We start from the raw sequence: 21482 nt of genomic DNA, 5'->3' as shown, positions 1-21482 counted from the left end.
ACTCTACAACCAACTTTTGTTCTCCTCATGGGAACAGTGCAGAGTAAAGACACACAGCACCCATGCTTCCCTATGTATTCTGTTGGTGAAATATGACTAATCATGTTTAATGAATGCCGCTACACACATACAGTTTGACTACATTAGCTGCGGGGCGAAAGAATATGAAATAAACATCTGTTACTTTTGTCCTGTCAACAACACCTGACTATTAGACCTGACTCGCTTCTAAACTTAGAAACTCTGACATGGCAACCTTCAGGATATGTTAACAATAAATGCACATCACTACAACTCAGGAAACAAGTAATGCAACTTCAAAAGATCAAACATTTTGGGATATTATGAGTAGAGGTACAGTATATGACATTTTGCGGTCATGGTACGTGTTGTCAGTGCTGACTTAGTTAGAATATGAGACTCGTATGAATTCGGAGAAAATCGTTGCATTACTTTTGTTCGGCTCTCCGTTAAGTGTGCAAGGATCTGGAAGCAGAGATGTTGAAGTCTGTTGCCTGTTTGGGAAAATTACACTTGCACTCTTTAAAAAGTAGTCTAAATGATTGTTTGTACTGTCAGCATCATGCTGACAGTTAAACAGTTAAACTTCGTCAAAGAGAAACAAAAGCGGTCAAAAGTCAATTGTGCTATGGAACAAAACCCTCTCCAGTTTGAGCATATTTACTTTCAGGAGAATCTGAGCCACAGTGCTGCCCCAAACAGTTTCCTCCAACCCTGACATACATCTAATTTGACACTCTCTTTCTTTTTCGGCTCACACCTAATTTAAGAATGTTGTACTGAGCCTTTTTGGTTGGTTGCACTGCACACTCTCTGCCTCTGTGTTCAAGCAGGGAGCAAGGTGAAATGTTGCTCTGCTTTGTGAGTTTGACTGCCTCAGAAAACAAGCGGTGAAGCTCTGGTGACAGCGAGCGGCTTCATTTGATGCCACCACTTGACACACAACAGAAAGCAGCAGGAACTAAATTCATGGCCATTACTTTAAGCTGATTTTGGCTGACATCTGTCGCAATCTTTTTTTCCCCAAACAGCGAGAAAAAGATGTGTGTGACTTGAGACTATACTTTTTTTAATAAAAATGCTTGATTTGTAATCCTTTTTTCTGCCGCCTTTGTCTGCTCTGGGCTATGTTGCTTTTAAAAACTTTGTGTGCAGTGTTTTCGTCACACGCTGCTCTTCCCTTTAATACAGGGGTCAAATGAATTTCTCAGCAGCTTCCGCTCACATCTTCTATTCTTTTCTGTGTTGGCTTTGATTTTCATACCTTTTTTCTTTAATAATCAGAGGTGGGAGAAGTACTCGGGTCATTACTTAAAGTGGACCTATCATGCTATATTTGAAAAATATATTGTAGGGCCATGCCTATACAAAACATGTCTGTGAAGGTTTTTTTTCAAAATACCAAACAGATCACCCATTGCAACAATGCCTCATACTGCTCAAACCCCTCTTTTGAAGCCCTGTTAGAGAAACGCGGATCTTGTGTCCTTAGCTTGAAAAAAAAAGAAGAGGAGGAGGCGGAGCTAATGCCTGATCAGAATTCTACCGGGGATAAAGTTAAATTTGGTTGTGATAAAACGCCATCCTGTTCAAACCACGTCAAGGATTATTTCTGAAAAAGTATGGAGCTCAAAGGCTTTTTCTCTTTTCAGGTTTATCACAAGGTGAGTTCTTTTTTTATTTCCTGCTTTTTAAACACATGTGCTCTACACCGTACAGGTTAGCTCTGAGTGTTAGCAAGGCTTGCTAATGTAAACAAAGACGTCCAAAACACGTCAGGCATTGTTTTTGACAGCAACTCTTGATGGGTCTGCTGCCGATTTGACGTCAGTTCGGATGGAATCTGTATCCGCTCGTTGTACACCCATTTTTAAAAGATTTGGGTACGGCGCAAAAGAGAGAGGGTTTTATTTTCTGACGCTGCGTGAGTTCCCCGACGCACCGAGGACACATATGTTTGTATTAGGGGTGTAACGGTATCCGTATTCGTCCCGCACCGTCACGGTTCGGACGTCACGGTTCGGACGTCACGGTTCGGAACATGCAGTCACACGACGAATATGCCTTTTTTTTACGAGTGGGAAAAAAGTCTGTCATTCAGGGCAGTATCCACTACACTATATATAATCCAGGGGGCGGTATTGCGCCTAAAAGCTGTTTGCCAGCCGCTCTTAAACAACAAATGAAGAAGAAGAAAACACGACAAAACGAACAAAATACAAGAAGAAGAAAAGTTAATATGGCGTTTTCAGATAACACACAGGAGCTAGAACCCACCTGCTTCTTTTAAATCAGCTGTGTGGGAACATTTCGGGTTCCCTGTGGACTACAATAACGATGGAGTGCGAGTGGTGGATCGGACGAGGACAGTGTGTCGGCGTTGTTAGACATCGGTGCGGTATGCAGGGGCGGATCTACCGGGGTGGCAACTGCCACCCTAAAAAATAGCCTTGCAACCCCAGCTGCCACCCCAGCTGCCACCCCATTCTCTAATGTCCGAGTGCAAGTGAATGCAGCACAAGATGCGAGTCTTGTAACCCCTCCCCCGGCCCTGGCACGAGCTTGGAAATATGATTGGCGGCGATTTCATTTTAATGGGACGGCGCAAAACGAGAACCATTCGGATCCAAGCAGACGGGAGGAATGAGTCTACAATGACAGAGAAGAGACTGTCAAGTTTGGCTGTACTCAGCATTGAATCAAAGCGCACTAAAGCTTTACATCTTAATAAGTTTTGCAGAACAAGATGGTAATCGCCGCATTCAGCTGTAATAGGCATGCCAAATTGATGCTCTGCTCACGGATGACTCGATGAGCATAACAAACTGTTAAGATGATGACCTTGTATGTGTGTATATATTTTTTTCTTTGTGGGGGTCGGTCCCCAAAAAACAGTTTTATGTCCTGAGAAAGTCAAATAAGACGGTGTGTAAAACTACACTGCCCAGCCAAAAGAAAGCAACCACTTTGATTTAACTAGGCCAGTAGGTAAGGGCTTTCCACTAGATAATAACTTCAGCGATGTATATGTTTTAGCTGAACACACATTTTTAACCCTAACTGATGCAGTTAGTCACTTCTTTAATGTTTGTTCTTTCTGATGTAAAGTCAAGGTTGTGACTGTTTGCAGTAAAGTTCTAGGGCGCTGAACTGTTCCTTTGAATCTTTTGAATTTTGATACATGATATAATTACTTGTCTTTCAAATTTGAAGGAGGGTGAGCAAGCATATTGAGGAACATTCATCATTAACTCCTCCAAAAAATTAAGTTTATTCAATAATAAATGAATATGTGAATCATAAAAGTGATTGACAGCTGATAGGAATAATATGATTGTTAATATTCTCATATTCATACAGACAAACAGCGATGAGACAGTTCATTCATGTACTTATTGCAGCAGTCTTCATAGATTTGGTACCCCTGCTGGTCTAAGAGTTAAACCAACTCATTCAGTTATTGTTCAGTTAAAATTCATTAAATTATGTCTGCCACCTTTTATGTAAGGCTTTACTGATGTGCCACAATAATGTCACCTAATGTTATTGAGTTAAAATATTAATATTGTGGCTTTCCAAGTTAACATTGATTGATATGACTGCGATTAAATCAGCATATACTTCTGCCAGTGGATGCTACCCCTCAAAATCTCCTGCCACCCTCTTGCCAGCCCATGAATATTTTTCTAGATCCGCCCCTGGCGGTATGCTAATGATAACACACGCCAAACATGCTAAATCATATCAGAAGACATCACCCAGATTTGCCCATCACCGGAGCCCAGCAAAAGACAACAGCAGTTCAACAGCTTATCCCCGCTGTTTTTAAGAAGCCAATAGACATGAAAGCCATGAGACCAAAATAAATAACGGAAGCTATTGGCATATATATTTCAACGGCTATGCGCTCTTGAAACACTTTCTTATTATTTATGATGTAATATTTTCAGACATTATTTTTAGTTTTACAGCTTATTGAACCTTTTTGTTTGAAATCAGCCGTTAAAGTTAATCTGGGCATCTGAGTGTGTGTGGTACTGTTTGTGGTTTGTTTTTAACAGTGTAATACAGTTAATTATTCAAAATGTTAGTGTTCCTTATTTTTAAACTGAAACTTGCACTACTGTTCAAATATAAATAACAACAAGCCTGGAATTATGCATTTTTGCTTTTTTTTTGCTTTTTCTTGTTGTACCGAACCCGTACCGAACCGTGACCCCCTAAACCGAGGTACGTACCGAACTGTGAATTCTGTGAACCGTTACACCCCTAGTATGTATAAAAGACATCACAAAGTGCATTTTGCATTATAGGTCCCCTTTAAGTAGAAATACTCTGTTACAAGTAAAGGTCCTAAAGTATTAGCATAAAAAAAAATACTTGAAGTGACAAACATACTCATTTTGCAGATTGGCCCATTTCAGAATAATATATATCATATGTTTTTATATAATTATTCGTGCATTAATGTGTTTAGCTGGTAAAGGTGCAGCTAATTTGAATGACCAAGTATACTACAGGTTAGCTTGTGAATTTACTCCAGGTTTAAATAAATTTGTATTTTAGTTTTGATTACGGTATATTTCATCATTAATCCACATGTACAAGTACACAATTTGCGTACAAGTACATATTCCAACTCCTTCCAAAATGTACTAAAGCACAGTACTTCGAGACTATGAAAAGCGCTATCGAAAAACAATTTATTATTATTAGTATTAGTACTTGAGTAAATTGCCATAGTTACTTTACACCACTGCTAATAACATTTATATTGTGCTCCACCCTTCCCTCACACCCCCCCTCTCCTCTCAGTCTGAAGCATCGCCTCCTTCTCTGTCCATCCGCTCTCCTCATTAATCTCTTGCTTTCTCCACACCTCTCACATCCCTCACACTCCATCCCCATCTCTTTATTTATATCCATCACTCGTCCTCTTTTCCTTTCACCCTCTCCATCCCCCTGCCTCCAGCCGTTCTCCTCATGACTACCAAATGAATTAGTCACCCCCCTTTTTCTGCTGCACCTTAGCAGATGCACATCTCCAGAAAATCTGACGCTAATGCATTAATATTCATTAAAAATTAAGCTTAATTGCGCGTCTTTAGGAGAGAAGCCCATACCCCCACCCCCTGCCCAGACCCTGACTAACTCGACGCACACATTCACATGAAGTATTTGACCACAACCCTCTGCCACATTACCCCAAGGACAGTGAGTCTCTGATGTCCATTGGCAAGACCCTGAGAGGCACACACACACACACACACACACACACACACACACACACACACACACACACACACACACACACACACACACACACACACACACACACACACACACACACACACACACACACACACACACACACACACACACACACACACACACACACACACACACACACACAAACTGGGTCACTCTCTGGGAGAAGACATAGTGACAGGTGGATCAGACAGAGGTGAGAATGTGAGGGAGTGTGTTTCCTCTTTTACAGTATATGAACGTCTTTATTTACGTGTGTATGTATGCTCTGCTCTCTACAGGTTATTATAGTTAAAAGCGGCGTTTTCATCTTGCATTCATCTAAGCTGCCAAAAAAAACAACCTTTAAAAAAGAAACGATTACAGACATGTACAAAAAGCTTCTTTGCATCAGGGAGAGGCGGTGCTGGAGCTGATGGTGGTGCTGGAGGGGGGGGGGGGGGGGGGGGGGGGCGGCACACATCCATATTCAACACCCCGCGTTCACACAGGCGTCGGTTCAGACTTGCAGATACGCACACATGCTCACACCAATCAGACCGACTGAACCGTAATTAAAGCAACAATCAGCAGCGAGCGCCGGCTACACCGTGTTCTGAAAAATGTGACAAATCAACATTTGGTTATGATGTGCTCGTCTCTCGTGTTCTCTTGACACTTACATCTTTTGATCCGTTTCGGAATATTTGGAAAACATTGCAGTTACATTCTGACTATGTCAGATATGCTGTAAATATATTACAGGGCAGACCTACTTTCCTCTGCGGCAAGTGCCTTTTGAAACAGTGTGTTGGTTGGACGCCATGTAAATGATGGGCATTTATTCCAGGGTACAGTCTATTATTATCATCAAGAGGAAAGGTGACCATTAGCATGGAAACAGCTGCTGTGTGTGGCTATGTGTATGCGAGGAGTCCTGTGTGTGTGTGCCTCTTTATCCAAGAGCTGTGTGTGCGTGTGTGTGTGTGTGTGTGTGTGTGTGTGTGTGTGTGTGTGTGTGTGTGTGTGTGTGTGTGTGTGTGTGTGTGTGTCCAGCATTAATAGTTCCATTTGTAGCAGGGCCTGTTCTAGTGCTGTGTCCTTCAGATTGGATTCTATCTCAGCAATCCCCCTGACCTTTAGCACAAAGAGACTACAAGAGAGGACCAGAGCGCCGACACAGGACAACACACACACACACACACACACACACACACACACACACACACACACACACACACACACACACACACACACACACACACACACAGTCACACACAGTCACACACAGTCACACAGTCACACACAGTCACACACAGTCAAAAGCAGCTATTAGCTATTGCCCATATAAATAAAAAATACAGACACAGAAAGTAATGTGCATGCAAACACACAGTGATACGTGCGCAGGCCGTCCCTCAGGGATGATGTCAGATGGAGCCGACAGTGTTAGCTGCAGATGCCGTTGCCAGGGCTTTCATTCTCATTCCTCTACACAGGCTAATCAAATAAGAGCCAGTCTTTGTACCATCTTCACTTCACACACTCTTCGCAAGTCCCCGTCACCACCACCACCCCCATCCGCCCAGTCACTTCAATTGCTTTGGCTCACAGTTAAAGAGGACATCCACCCAAACTGGTGTACATCCACATGACTTTCGCTAAAGCACGGAGGAACAATAGCGATGTGTGTTGGCAAGCTCGACTTTGACATTTTCCTTTTTTGTGTTTTCTCTTTCTCTCTCTCTGTCTGTGAAGTCTGTATCCAAGAACAAATGTAGCGGCATTTCCTAACAAATGGCAGCTAAATTAATCCCCCAGGGTGCTGTGCCGCTAACTACGGGCACCCTTTTTTTCTGAGCCATTATGATTGTCCTAACCGTTCCAAAAACACCTCTCCCGTTCACGTTCATTTGCATTTGAATTGCAGCTCGGCTGTACAAAAACAAACATAAATCAAAAAAGGGAAAAAAGAAGACTGAAAAAGAAAAGAAAAAACAGTGGCGGATTCTAGTCGAGCAATTAGCGAGTGTCAGTCAACGTGGAGGTAAAAAACACACCAAATTAAAAACATGGTCTCAGACACATAATCACATACACACACAGACACACACAAACCCAAGCTGACATATACAGCATATATAGTTTTTTTTTCAATTTCATCATTTAGTTTGTGCCTGAAAACTCATCAAGCTTAAGTGCTCGTCAGCGGTGGCCAATCGGAGTACGGCAGGCCCAGGGTTGCCGTGGCGATACGCGGGGACATTTAGAGGACTCCGATAAACTCTGCCATTTAAAAGGTTATGACAATTAACGCAGCTCTCTGCAAATTACCACTGCCAGACCTTTACCCATGGACGTCTCTCTCTCCCTCTTATCACCCCGCACCCAGCCTCTCTCCCTCTCTCTCCCTCCTCCCCTCTCCCACCATATGCCCTCCATTTCCGCAGCCTGTCCTCCCTCCATCCCTCCCTCTTTCTGTCCACCCCCTTCCAGCCAGCAGCACTTTTATTATCCTGTTAATTAACAGAGTTCTTCACTTAATATTCAAATGGTGACCAATTAATGACATTGAACTTTGAGCGCCCCACCCACACACACGGGGCCCCCCTGCGCATACACACGCATACACACACACACACACACACACACACACACACACACACACACACACACACACACACACACACACACACACACACACACACACACACACACACACACACACACACACACACACACACACACACACACACACACACTATTCGCTTTCACTTCACACACCCTTTCCTGCCTCTCATTTCCTCTGTCTTGTCCCCTCAACTTCCTCTCCACCTCTTTCGCCAAGGTGAGCTCCCATTTCTGTGTGTGTGTGTGTGTGTGTGTGTGTGTGTGTGTGTGTGTGTGTGTGTGTGTGTGTGTATGTGTGTGTGTGTGTGTGTGTGTGTGTGTGTGTGTGTGTGTGTGTGCGCGCGCACTGAGGCAGCAGAGCAAGTATACAGCGAGGGGGTAATAAAGCCAGGGGGGCAGGCTGCAGAAAGGCTCGACGGCCTTTTAATTAACCTGGTGTGATTAAAAGCGGGGGTGGCGTAGGGCGAGAGAAAGGGCCTGCTGCTGCAGCCGGGTGGGGGCGGGGGGGTGACCGACAGGAAATAGGAAATGACTGGAAGTAGGGAGAGGTAAAGGAGCCAGGTGATGATGTGCCAGTATAGGGCACTCATTGTTTATAAAGGGCTCCCTCTAAAGACCTACAAATACTTTCTTACTAATCTTTTTTTTACATTTAAAGCAACTAGAATATAGAATGGGCGTAATGAGAGAATATGTTTTGTTTTCTTAAGTTAAAAGTTCTTTACTTTGTTCTTTAAAACAATCATATCACAAGGTCCATTTAGCTACTTCTCTGGTGCTTCTATTGTTCATCAATAATTAACAGTCAAGTCAAATAGAAGAGCCTTAAAATACTTTAGCAAGTCAACATTTTAACACCAACAGTCCCATAACAACTGGGAAGTGATCCCCTACACAGGAAGATTGTGTGATATAGAAATACTTAAGAACAGCCAGTAAATACATAAAAGGTGTTTGATGGACAAATATGCAGACTTCATTCAATACACAATGGACATTGTTGATGTCAAGTGTTTCTCCAAATGTAGTGATTTGTATTTTATTTTAATTACTTCAATGGTCTACTGTTTTTTTTTGCTGTAGAAATTCCACTTCCTCTCATAACAAAAACATTGTACTATCTTCAAAATGCAGTGTCACAAAGCTGACTGTTTTCTTCTCTTCAGAAATCTGGCACTTTAGAGATACATGTTTTTCAGAGGACAGCAAAGATATGCTATGGTTTCATTGCAGAATATGATAACATTCCAGTGGCCTGTACATTTTATTCTGTCATATAAAAGGCCCACATTCAGTGGTAACTCTATTTTCAGAATAAAAGTAAAATAGCTTGAACTGCCAGGAGCGTTCGTGGTACTGTAGTTGTTTAGTTCACACCACATGGAGGTCATATGATGTTGTGCTCATGAGCATCACTAATACAAACCAATGAATCAGCTTCCTTCAAAGTCGGTCCCTGTAAAGTGAGCGTGTCTCCTCCAATCAGCTCTGAGCTCATTGACATCTCCCCAGAGCCCACTCTCAGACAGGAAAAGGAAATAGTTAAGGCCAATAGAGGAAACGACCGGTGGGATCAGTTTTCACAGGGGAGAGTGGATAGGAAGGTTTCACTACAGGAAGTAAATGTCAAAGAATAACTTCCTTCTTCAAAGACCAGCAGTCAAATCCCTTACTATACACATTCTTACAAATTAACCATACAGTTTATATTATACTAAAGAGAAGTCAAGTCTATATTCTGACACATGTTATTGCTCTCTGAAAAACAACTGTAACACACTGTCTGAAATATGAAATAGTGAGTTCCCCATGAAATAGCTGATGAAAGCCAGCACCATGTTCTCACAACAATAAAACGAGTTTAAGGCTGGCAGCTGGCCAGCGTTGCATTTTTTTATTTTAAGAGATGTGTCTCACGCTGTAATTGAAGCTAACAATAAGACCAAAAACATCAGGGTCATGGTATTTATAGGGTCTGTTAAAATATACTTCAAGAAAAGGGGACCCCATTATATGGCATTTAAATATATTTGTTTCTCGTGTTTTTAACAGTCGATTCAAAATCAGTTGTGGAAAGTGACATGTAAGTGTACTAATAAGAAACAAAGAACTGCATGAGGTTGAAACGATCTCAATCCATTAATATAAGTGAATGTAACAGTGTTTCTGCAAACTTCAACTCGCACTCATCAATTTTTAAATATCTGCTGTTCTCAAACACCCACAGCACTCAAAAAGCAGAAAACCACCCACATTTCTTCCCTGATGTTATTATATATTTTTTATTTTTTTCGTATCAGCCTTGATGTCTTAGAAATGTCTTTTTAGCCTGCTCTGCTCCTCGTAATCGGATGAGGTCACAGCAGTGCAATAGACTCAAAGAAAGATGGCATTTTCACTTCGATTTGTTACAAAACCAGCTAATAGCGTTTTGTTGCAGAGCAAATTCTGTGTCAAAGGCAGCTGGGATGGTTCCATCAACTGGAGGATGTCCTCTGGCTAGGGTTAATGGGAGTGGAGTGGGGGAAAGGAACTGTGGAGAGCGCAGGAAGAGCAAAATAAAGAACTTTTCAGCAGAGTAATGCAGGGTCAAAAAACTGGGGTCAAAACCACAATGACATCCTAATCTGGCATGCGCTTGCAATTGTGTGTATGTGTGTGTGTGTAATCCGTTCCGTGCGGCTCACATCATGTCTCATTTCAGCCCAGAATCACAGACAAAGGTCGCCGTTTGACCTTTTCACAGCTCAGAATTGCTGCAGCACACTCGGCTGATTTGTGTACACACTGACACAGGCACACACACACAAAAACTGATGGAAAGACACACAGAAAAACATGTAAGAAAAACATTGCTGAGCTGAAAAGACACCAAATATCCTACTTGTAAACTTGGCCAACAGCAGTGTTTAAGTTTAATTTCCAAACATGTTTACTCTTGGTTCCAAAATCTAAAACAGAGACCTGGTTTCATTGTTAGTTAAATGTATTCTTTTGTTTTCTGGTTTTATTTGCTTCTCTAAATTCCTCTCTTGCTAAATCGATGAACAATTAACTTTGTCTTAATGCCAGCGCACAGGCTTCTTTTTCTAATGTGTAAAATGTCATGTTTGTATTAATGATCAATATTGTGTATTTTCAATAAATACTTGAAAAAAAATTGCTGAACTAAAGTGAGTGGTCGCTGGAACAGGATTCTCAGCTGGTCACAAAAGATGGAATTGGTCTGCAAAATACACTGATATTCCAAAAACCTACCGTTGCAAGAGAGACATAGCCTATTACTAACAATACATTTCCATTGAAATTAAATTGACGGTTCTTCTTCATTAATATCAGGGTTTCTTGTTAAAAGTCAATTCCAACAACAAGCCAAAACATAAAAATGTATGGAAGCTTATTTTTCAAAGAGAGGATTTAGTTGGTCTACAGTTTGATGGCTAATAGACAGGAATCAGGTGGTGTCGGCACATCGCCTGCTGTGTTGCCGGGATATAAAATGCTATATAGCTGAAACACATATGAAGGATTTCTTGATTAAAAGCTAAAGACAGCGGGAACCAACATTGATGCAGTGGCTGCTGAAGTTATTGTGGCTTTTATGCAGCGTTAACAACCATGTGCGCTGATTGAAACATTTTCCCTTAAAGTGGCGTGCATGCCTAACAATGAAAAACAAAGGGAAAGCAGCTCTTTGGTCACCACAGCAGTTGGCATGGAAACCAATATGGGACCTATCAGCACAGGTGAAACAGAGCTTTGGCCAATCAGAGAGCTGGGGCACAACTACCTGGTGTGTAAATGTCAGCGAGGGTCAATTGGTGCCGCATCATCAGCAATGATGAAAACACACCATTACTGTCACGAAATGTCAGCCTGGCCATGGATCTCAGCCTTTCCTCGTTAGAGGGAATAATGTTTGTGCAGTAGGCAGCTCAGTCTGTGTGTGTGAGCATGTTAAAGGGGGGGAATAAGAGTAAGTGCTTTTTTTTCAGTGAGAGACAAAAGGCATGCTGGCTGAAATGTTCAGTGTGAAATTACTATGCCAAGACTAACGATTTTATTTTTTGACAACCTGCTTTTGTGTTCTCAATGGCTTTTTGCTTAGCTATTTGTCTTCATGTACTCATTATTCCAGACTTTCTAAAGAAAGGTTTAACTTCATCTCAGTAAATCACAGTATAACTACCATGACAGATCCAACTACCTACTGCCTAATGGCCTCAACTAGTGCAGATGCTTAAACACTCACATTGGTGAACCAAAAAGGGATCTGGGCCAAATAAAGGATGCTTTTAAAAAATATATATATAGTCTTTGCATGAACATGTCTTTGCAATCTAGAAAGAGAAATGCGTTTACAGTAAATGTAGAAATCACTCTAATGCAACTTAAAGGAAAGATAAGTGCCAATCATACCTTCTAGATTGTTAAATTATGTAAGCAGCAGTTACGTTGTAGCTTGCGATGATGGTGGTGTATCTTTCCATTTAACAGTCTCTTCAGTTTTGAAATTAAACACTGTATTTCTTTACACAAAACAAACAAAGATTGGATGTTGACTTCTCACGCAACTGTTGATGAACTACCATTCTGATGCTGATCTTGCATAGCTGCTTTTGACCTCACTCATGTCTAGGGATGGGTATCGTTAGGATTTGATCGATACCGATACCGCTTATCAATACCGGTAATTTTCAATACTCTTATCGATACTTTTCAATAATTTGGTGCTCAAAATTATAGACATGGTTACAAGATGTGGAGATTAAACAACAGTCATTTTATTGTAATTGATTTGTATTTATTATTTATTGTAACTTTTTCAATGTCATACCAAGCAGGTATGAGTGCGTTTGACAGTGTGTCTCTGGAAGGGGGGCGGTAATTAGGGGCAGTTCATAAATCCATGTAAACATGACCATTATTAAGTTAAAACAAGACGCTGCGTGCGCAACCGGAAGCTCCGGTCGGCTAACCATTATTATCAGTTTATTGCGTTTATTATTTATAATTGTAATAAAGGATTATCAGTAATTATTTTAAAGTTACCCAGAGACATTGGATTAACCGTTTGTATGCCCTTGAACACAGCTTTTGATCACAAAACAGCAAAGGTAAGACATCCTTTTCATCATGGCTACGTAAAGTGAAGTTGTTTTCTTGCTCTTTCCTGGCTGCTAGCTCAGTAAGTTGTGGTCGTACAGTGATGAGACTTACACCAATGGAATCTGTGGAATCTCAACGTTCATTTGATATGTCGTTTGTGCAGATAACATGGCGTAGAAAAGATCACTTTTGCCAGTTATGTGCTAAAGTAGCCGTTAGCCCCGATAGCCCGTTTCGCTAAGTGTTGATTTTAGACTCTTGGTGTTGGACTTCTGTTCCGTGCAGGTAAAATGGTTAATATCGTCTGTTAGCTGAGTTTCTTCCCATTAAGTGGGTATGCATCATTAATAGGTTGTTAAATGTTAAGAAGCCTTGAGACGCTGTTTCTAGCAGATGTTGCGTCTGCCCCTAGGGTCTGCCCCCAGGAGTCTCACAATAATAAGAGCGTTGTTAGGAGAGATGACGGGTGGCATTCACAGTGGCCGATCAGAGTGGTAATCAAACCGGATACGTCCCACGGGATGAGGGTTCCCAACCAACCAGAATTGTTTAAACTAAGGAAGTAGCGTAACTCATATACCGATAGCAGCACCGTTTTTCCAGCGGCTTAACGGTATACCGATACTGTCCAATTGGGCACCAGTACTAACTTAGTACCGGTTCTCAATACCCACCCCTACTCATGTCTCTTTTCCAGTTCTGCATCGTCCACTCTTTGGCTCTCCCTCCCTGTTCTGTCTGATATTTCCCTTCCTGTCCAGTTCTGTATCTGTAATCTCTCCCGTCTTGTACTGTTCTTTTCCTGCTCAGTTTTGTTCTAATCTGTTCCTATCCCGGGACAGGCTGTTAACCAGAGTCACTCCATGCAGGCGGATAGATCCCTCTGGCTGCAGAGTGGATGGGAAACACATGGGCAGCCTTCACTCAACTCTAAAACAACTGCTTGAACCCAGATCCCCGATGGAAAACTTCAACAGAACAACACACCAAAACTTGGCAGGACGAGCCTCAATCCAAAACTGTGCAACAGGCCTTTTGTTGTACTGAGGATTCTGGGATTGCACAGGCACGTTTGTGTGCATAGAACATTTTCAATATGTGTTTATACTGTATCACTGTGAACTCGAATTGCATTTAAGTCCTCTCTCTGTAAGTGTGAGTGTGTGTGCGTGTGTGTGTGTGTGCGTGTGCGTGTACGCGTGTGTGTGTGAGCTGAGAGGTTATGACAATATATAGAAGCACACAGTGATATTTACCTAAAATACCTTCTTATAAATAATGCGAGGGAATAATGGGACCACATACACTGGCATATTGGACCACACACACACACACACACACACACACACACACACACACACACACACACACACACACACACACACACACACACACACACACACACACACACACACACACACACACACACACACACACACACACACACACACACACACACACACACACACACACACACACACACACACACACACACACACACACACACACACTCACTATCCCTAAAGATGATCTCTCCAATTTCAGCACCACTAAAATATTAAAATATAACCAATGGAATTTTTTTTGGATGAAATCCCTTTCTCGGCTGATGTTTCAAATGTTATTCCTGATTTGATAAGCGACATCTGCGCATCAATGTGTATCTGATATATTTATTCATATTTTGTCTTGAGTTATGGTAATCATTTCAATTTGTTTGCTCATGGCATGTCAAGGGGACTTTGGGCTTGATTACAGCTGAATGTCTTGGCCAATTTTACAGCCGGCGAACAGCACAGTGTGTGTCTCGCTCTGATGAGCTGGTGTTAGTACCTGTTGGGGGGGTGGTCGAGGCTGCAGGTAGGGGCTTTGAGCGGGTCCTGGCGGGGTCTGCTGGGGGGGGCTGAAGTACGGAGGGTTCCCCTGCTGCCCCGCCTGTTGCTGCTGGCTGAAGCCCCCCATTCCCTGCTGTCCATATGGCGCCACCTGCTGAAACAACCAATCACACAACGGTTAGAAGGGAGGCATTAAGGTTAGGGCTAAGGTGGAAGAAAACGTTCCCTTCAAATTAAAAGCAATGCAGAGAGGCTGTCAGGGGCACTGTAATAGTCAAAAGCAAATCTGAAATTATATTTGGACATTTTCACACTGGCCAACACAAACTGGCCACTATACATTCCCCAATCCATCTGATTGTCCCTGAGCTAACACTTTTAATTTAGCTCAGACCAGGCTGACACCCGTCTCCCAGCAATCCTCCGCCTAATGAACTCTCACTGCAGAAACCTCTAACTTTATGTCCTCTGGCTTGCCAAGTGCATCCTCCTCTACATTATCTCTGCTCACAGATGGGATGAGGTGTGTTGGATATTTCCGCTGGCCCGTCCCAGGCCGTAACCCTAATGAGGGACACATGGATGAGCCGGGGCATTCCAGGCAGTGCAGTTAAAGAACTAACTCGCGAGGGCGAAGCCACGCCAAGTCCCAACGCTACATTACACGCCGGTTATGAGAATGAATGTGAACACGGAGTGCGTGTAACAAGCTGGCACCGATACAAATGTAGTCCAAATCCCCTCTTGTCGTTTGTTATGACTACAGACAGCGCCAGGTGCTCCTCACTCCTCTAAGGATTCCTACGGAGGCTGGGGTTTTCTCATTCACACAGACACACAAGCATGCCAACACACACACACAAAAGCTAAGTACAGACTATTAAAAAACATTTACGACTACTGGTGAAGCAATTTGACAGCATTTTTCATGTCATATCTTTTCTCCCAACATGTCATATTGCTTTTTTTATTTATTGACGACCAAAAGTGCTACCACAAGCTCATTAAACAAGCACACAGGCTGTAATTTGGGGCGTGTGTGAAGCTCATCGTCCACCTCCAGATTTTGCTCCGAGTCCCAAGCTTTGAGATGTCCCTTTAAATCTTCTTTTGGCTGGCTTGGCAGAGTAAAAGTCTCGAGAGATTTATATCTCAAATTATGATATTAGATATTAGGGGACTACAACGTGACAGAACTACTACACTAAGGAACTACTACACTACGGAACTACTACACTACGGTCTTGTCAGATCAAAAGTAAAGAGCACACATCCATATCGTAGTTTTACTGTGACTGTAAAGAGAAAAAAACGCGGTCAGTCATAAAAGCGCTGTTGAAGTGGTGGCCGGTGTAAAATACAGTGAAATGTGATCCTCTGAATGTAGAGGGCAAGTGGAGATTAAAACGTTAGAAATAGTTTTGAAGAGTAACTTCCTTTGAGTGGGTGTTGAAAAAGAAATCTTCTCACCATGCTGGCAGAAGCTTTTTGACACTCTGAATAGAGATGATTGGACAATGTAGAATACTTTTCACTTCAATGAAAATTTGATTAGAAAGGACAGGTCTGTGTGTGTGTGTGTGGGGGGGGGGGGGTGTGCTCAGAGTGTGAGAGTGTCATTAGGCCGATGAGACAGACAGACAGGGTGAGATCAGTCTAGCTGGCAGAGAGGTTAATAGCATGGCCCCGCTCATGCCAACAGCACTACTGGATTCATTACGCAGGCCAGGGCAACACACACACACACACACACACACACACGCACGCACGCACGCACACACACACACACACACACACACACACACACACACACACACACACACACACCATTAGTTGTGGATCAAAGCCACTCTGACAAAACAGAAGCGACTCTATCCTGTGATCAGTGATGACAGGCTACTGTAACACACAGTGGGTCTCAACTGGAACACTACTGTTCTGGGATTGGCGAGGATTAGGTCGCCATGGAGATCGAAACCAGACAACCGTGGGTGGGTTCCTTTCTCAGACAAACACAATGACAGGACAGACAGATAGATAGGGGCAGACAGTGACAGATAGACGGAGGAATAGATAGAGGTAGGCCGCGATAAAGACAGAAAAGGGCTAATGGAGAACAGCTCTTTAGGTTTTCTTGCCTCCATAGAAATCCTCTTGGAGCTATAAATAACCTTGTTAGAGAGCACGGAAAGCTAATGAATTAATAATAAACTACACCAGTTTCTGTTGTCTTTAAAATTGCCAGTTTGAGTTGCAGAGATTTTATATGTAAAAATAGACCTGGGACACAGATAGCAAGCGGCGGGAACAAGAAAGCTACGTCAATACGTCAATGTTACGTCTGCTGCCTCTCTTTGCTTTATATCCGCCGTGACTGCCCGGATGGGTAAAAATAAGCATGGGGAGCTTCTTGTGTAATGCTATGTGATTCTTTATTTTCTCAAGATTTTAAAATTCAAGAAAGTTGTGCTATCATTTGTGACCACTGAATTCACTGGATCCATGTCCTTTTTAATGGATCACAATTTACTTGTTTTAAGTGTCTTTGCCATGTCAGAGCACAACAAGCAAGCTGTCTTTTATAACATTAGCAACGCTGCATTCTATAGACCTTGTTCCAATATATTATTGATAATCAAAGTAATTTTTCATGCAACTACGGCAGAAAGGCAGTTTTATTTTGTGATAAAACTTAATATGTTTGGGTTTAAGACTGAAAAAACAGACAATAAAGACATTACCTTGGACTTGGTTCACTGTTTTACTATATTCTGAATTTTTTTAGACATAATCAGGAAAACAATATGCAGTTAAATGAAGATGTAAATACATGTTGGTTGCAGCAACTGGAAAGGTTTGCTTCTCATATTGCTGCTATGACAAGCTCTTTGTCTACCTATAACTACTTATAGTTACATATATATACACTACGATAGTGTCTTTAAGAGCAGATACTGGCAGTCATGCGTGCAGGTAGACAGGCAATCAGGTAAGCAAGCAGTGGAGACAGTCATGGAGACAAACCAAATACCGCCAGTCAGTCAGTCAATAGGAACAGAGACAGCAGGCAGACTGGAGGTCTAACATGTAGCAACCTGTCACAGTGGCTTTGAGAGGGAAGAAAGCCATTCAAAAGCAGCTTCTGTTTGATCGCTGGGGGCGACTGTATGAATGTACTGTACCCACTGAGTACACACCAGCTCACTGAAACCTGATTCCCTTTGACTGAAAATATGCTTAGTGATAAACAGACTTGCTGTGCCGCTGCTTACACCAATAAACACAACTGCTGGATGCAGAAAAAAAGACAACTTTCTGCCTTTTTTCCTTCCACTCAGGTGGGTGAAAGCAGAGAAAATAACAGTGTGATTTATCCGGAGTGTCTTGGCAGGCACACAGTGTCAAATAAATGTCTGTAATGAAATGACAACAGATGTGAGGTGCTGTAGGGAGAGATGACGCAGAATAGACGTCCTGCGAAGCAAATAATTCACCATAAACTGTAGAAAACAGTGTGATGAAAACAAAAGCCTTGGCGGCATATTAAGATACAAAGACACAAACACAGAGAAGAACTCAATCAAAAATCTATCAAAACAAGAATCATATACAAAGGCAGACAATGTCTTCCTGCTCTGCAAACGGAGGGCAATACATAGCGATGCTAACCCTCATCCATCGCAGGTATGTGTGTGTGTGTGTGTGTGTGTGTGTGTGTGTGTGTGTGTGTGTGTGTGTGTGTGTGTGTGTGTGTGTGTGTGTGTGTGTGTGTGTGTGTGTGTGTGTGTGTGTGTGTGTGTGTGTGTGTGTGTGTGTGTGTGTGTGTGTGTGCGGTTTTAAATCAGCAGTTTAAAAACGTGTTATTCAATTGGGCCAATGAGCAATACACAAGATTTTGTTAATTCTGTCAAAGAGGCGATGCGACTGGCTGCTACCGGGATCACAGGTCAGCAATTTTGATTGACAGATGGGTTCAGCCAACCAGTGAGCTAAGCAGAGCCGCAACCCTGACCCCTGAACACACACATACACATACTGACAGGCAGGACATCAGCATGCTGTCCTGCTAGACGGCCATTACACACCAAAGAAAAGCCAGCTAGAAATGAAGAGAAAAGCAGGAGAAAGGGATATAAGCAATAAAGAGTCAGATGAGCTGACAAAGAGTAAAAAGCAACAACATAAAACATGATACAGACATGCGAGGAGACCAAGAGACGGTGGCAAAGAGAAATGTTTAGAGAGACAGAGATGGAGAGATAAGAGGCAGAGGGGAGATAGAGGAGCGGCGTTACAGACTGAGATACTTAAAGGGATGGATAAAGCGATGTTTCACACGATAAAGTCAGAGAGAGACTGATAAAGACGCGAGGCAGACAGAGAGATATGTGGGGAGGATGGAGCGACACAGACAAGTGTAAAAGAGAAGCAGAGGAAGGAAGCAAGAAGAGTCTTAGAGGAGGGTAATGTGAAATAATGATGAAGACGAATGGAGACAGGAAGAAGACGCCAAAGAACTTCAAGTTCTTTTATACTCACATCATTTGAGGAGGTATGGAGGAGGCAGAGAGACGTTTAATGCAGTTCAGATTGGCACCAGGAACACCAGGTGAATGTAATTAATCAAATAGCACTAACGAGCCGGGGTAAATCAGCTGCGGTACTTTGCAATCTACACATTGATTTTAAGGAGGCTTAAGCAGAAAAGTGACAAAACAAAACTCGCTTTTTTTTCCCAGTATGACTTAATGGAAACCATTTTCCCACAGTGCAACACACATAGCAAAAGGAAGGAACATAGAAAAGTCGCTGTTTTTCAATCAATCAATCAATCAATGTTTATTTATATAGCCCAATATCACAAATGTTACATTTGTCTCAGTGGACTTCACAGTTTGTACAGAATATCAGTATGACAATACGACACCCTCTGTCCTTAGACCCTCACATCGTACAAGGAAAAACTTCCAGAGAAAACCCAGTTTAAAGGGAAAAATGGGAGAAACCTCAGGGAGAGCAACAGAGGAGGGATCCCTCTCCCAGGACGGACAGACGTGCAATAGATGCCGTGTGTAAATTGAAAAGATAATACATTTGCAACATAGGTAGTCCAAATGTTTGGAAATGCATGTGTGTATAATAGGAAGATGAATCCATGAGTATATCCATCCAGGACTTATGATCCAGGACCACAGCCACGACTCAAGATCCAGGACTCGCAATCCATGACACAGGACCGCAGGATCATCCATGACTCCGGATCCCGGCGTATATAGACACCAAAAAGAAAGACATTTGGGGAAGCTGGGTTAAGCTGGGTTTTTAAATGTATTTAAAAGTCAGATTCTAAAAGGTTTCATTTTGTTTAACCAGAAAGAAGCTTTACAGTTAAATTGCCTTTTATTTCTTCCAATACCATACTGCGTTCATTTCCATAGTCCGTTATTTCAGCAGTCACAAAGCCATATGCATCAAGATCTACTATATGTTTTCAACTTGAAAGTCTACAGTACCAGGCCACTGCTGTCAGATGTCAATCAAACATTTACTTTGATATGTCATTTGAACGCGTCCGAAGATGTATTTACTTTGTTTGTCTGTTTTCTAAGATTTTCCTAGGGTCATTCCACAACCATCATGTGTTATATTTTCAATTCACTCCTAAAGGTTTTGTGGGCAATACATTTTGGGAAAATAGTGCTTATTAAAAGCCACACCCTGGCCCTGATGGAAATGCCCAAGCAGGTAGTTATTAACAATAATAACAAATAATCCAGCATGTGTCAGTAGTGCAAACTGATAGAAGATAATGAAAGAATACCGTTAGCAATGTGTTATAATAATTTCCTACACAGGAACTGATGGATGCTGTAATACCCTATACCTGTTTTGCTAACAGTAGCATGCATTACACTGAAAGCCCAACGTCATCGATTCAAACTGACATTTTTATATATAATCCTATTCAACTTTCAATAAGTAACTTGGCAGCAAGTGAACATATTTTGCATTGCTTGGACCATATACCAACCATATATATTGATCAAAAACTTGTTGTTGCACGTTAAGTGTGTCTGTCCAAATGGCAGATATTTTTCTTCAGTATCTTTTGCAAATGGAAAATAACTCTTCCTAACAATCGTCCCAAATAAATAGAATAAAACCTGCTTGAGGGGCAGGAAGAGGCCAGGAATATGAAGAATATGAAGATGAATAAACTGTAAGAAGTTTCTGTGTACTAACAGACAACTGCCTTTAAAGAAAGTATTATATGAGTTTATCAGAACTTGACTAACAGGATCTACGTAAATATACAACAGTAAAATTCAAATAATTGCATTTGCAAACAGATAGCAAAAGGAAACTGGATTTCTTTTATATTTAGACTTTAGAGCACTTCAGTGAATCTCAAAGTTAACATAAAGGCATATAATCAAAGGATATTTTAGTAAGGAAGCGTAGCAGGTAAAAACAGTTAGGGAGGAAAAGCTGTCAGACCTGTCAGTCAAAGGATACAAAAGTATAGCGTTATCAAAATAACTCTAATATTTCTCTAAAGCATGTTTGCTATAAGAGGCTGAAGCTTTTAAATGATCCAACTGTCCCATTTTTCAGTTGACCTGCATCTTGCCTCTCCTT

General features: G+C 41.9%; 1 protein-coding gene across 11 annotated transcripts in view; it reads right to left on the bottom strand.

Annotated features, from left to right (window-relative positions):
* The window catches only part of arid1b (AT-rich interactive domain 1B), a 173377-nt gene that overhangs the window by 113967 nt on the left and 37928 nt on the right, over positions 1 to 21482 (bottom strand). For 8 of the 11 annotated variants that reach the window (XM_079693227.1, XM_079693230.1, XM_079693231.1 and 5 more), the window contains exon 3: positions 14842 to 14997. In XM_079693227.1, coding sequence (XP_079549353.1) covers positions 14842 to 14997 — 156 coding nt within the window. The remainder of the gene's footprint in view (positions 1 to 14841; positions 14998 to 21482) is intronic. The other 3 variants (XM_079693232.1, XM_079693234.1, XM_079693228.1) reach the window with 1 other exon arrangement.

The sequence above is a fragment of the Notothenia rossii genome (assembly GCF_949606895.1).
Source record: "Notothenia rossii genome assembly, chromosome: 7".
Taxonomy (NCBI): domain Eukaryota; kingdom Metazoa; phylum Chordata; class Actinopteri; order Perciformes; family Nototheniidae; genus Notothenia; species Notothenia rossii.
This window is presented reverse-complemented; position numbering and strand designations above follow the sequence as displayed.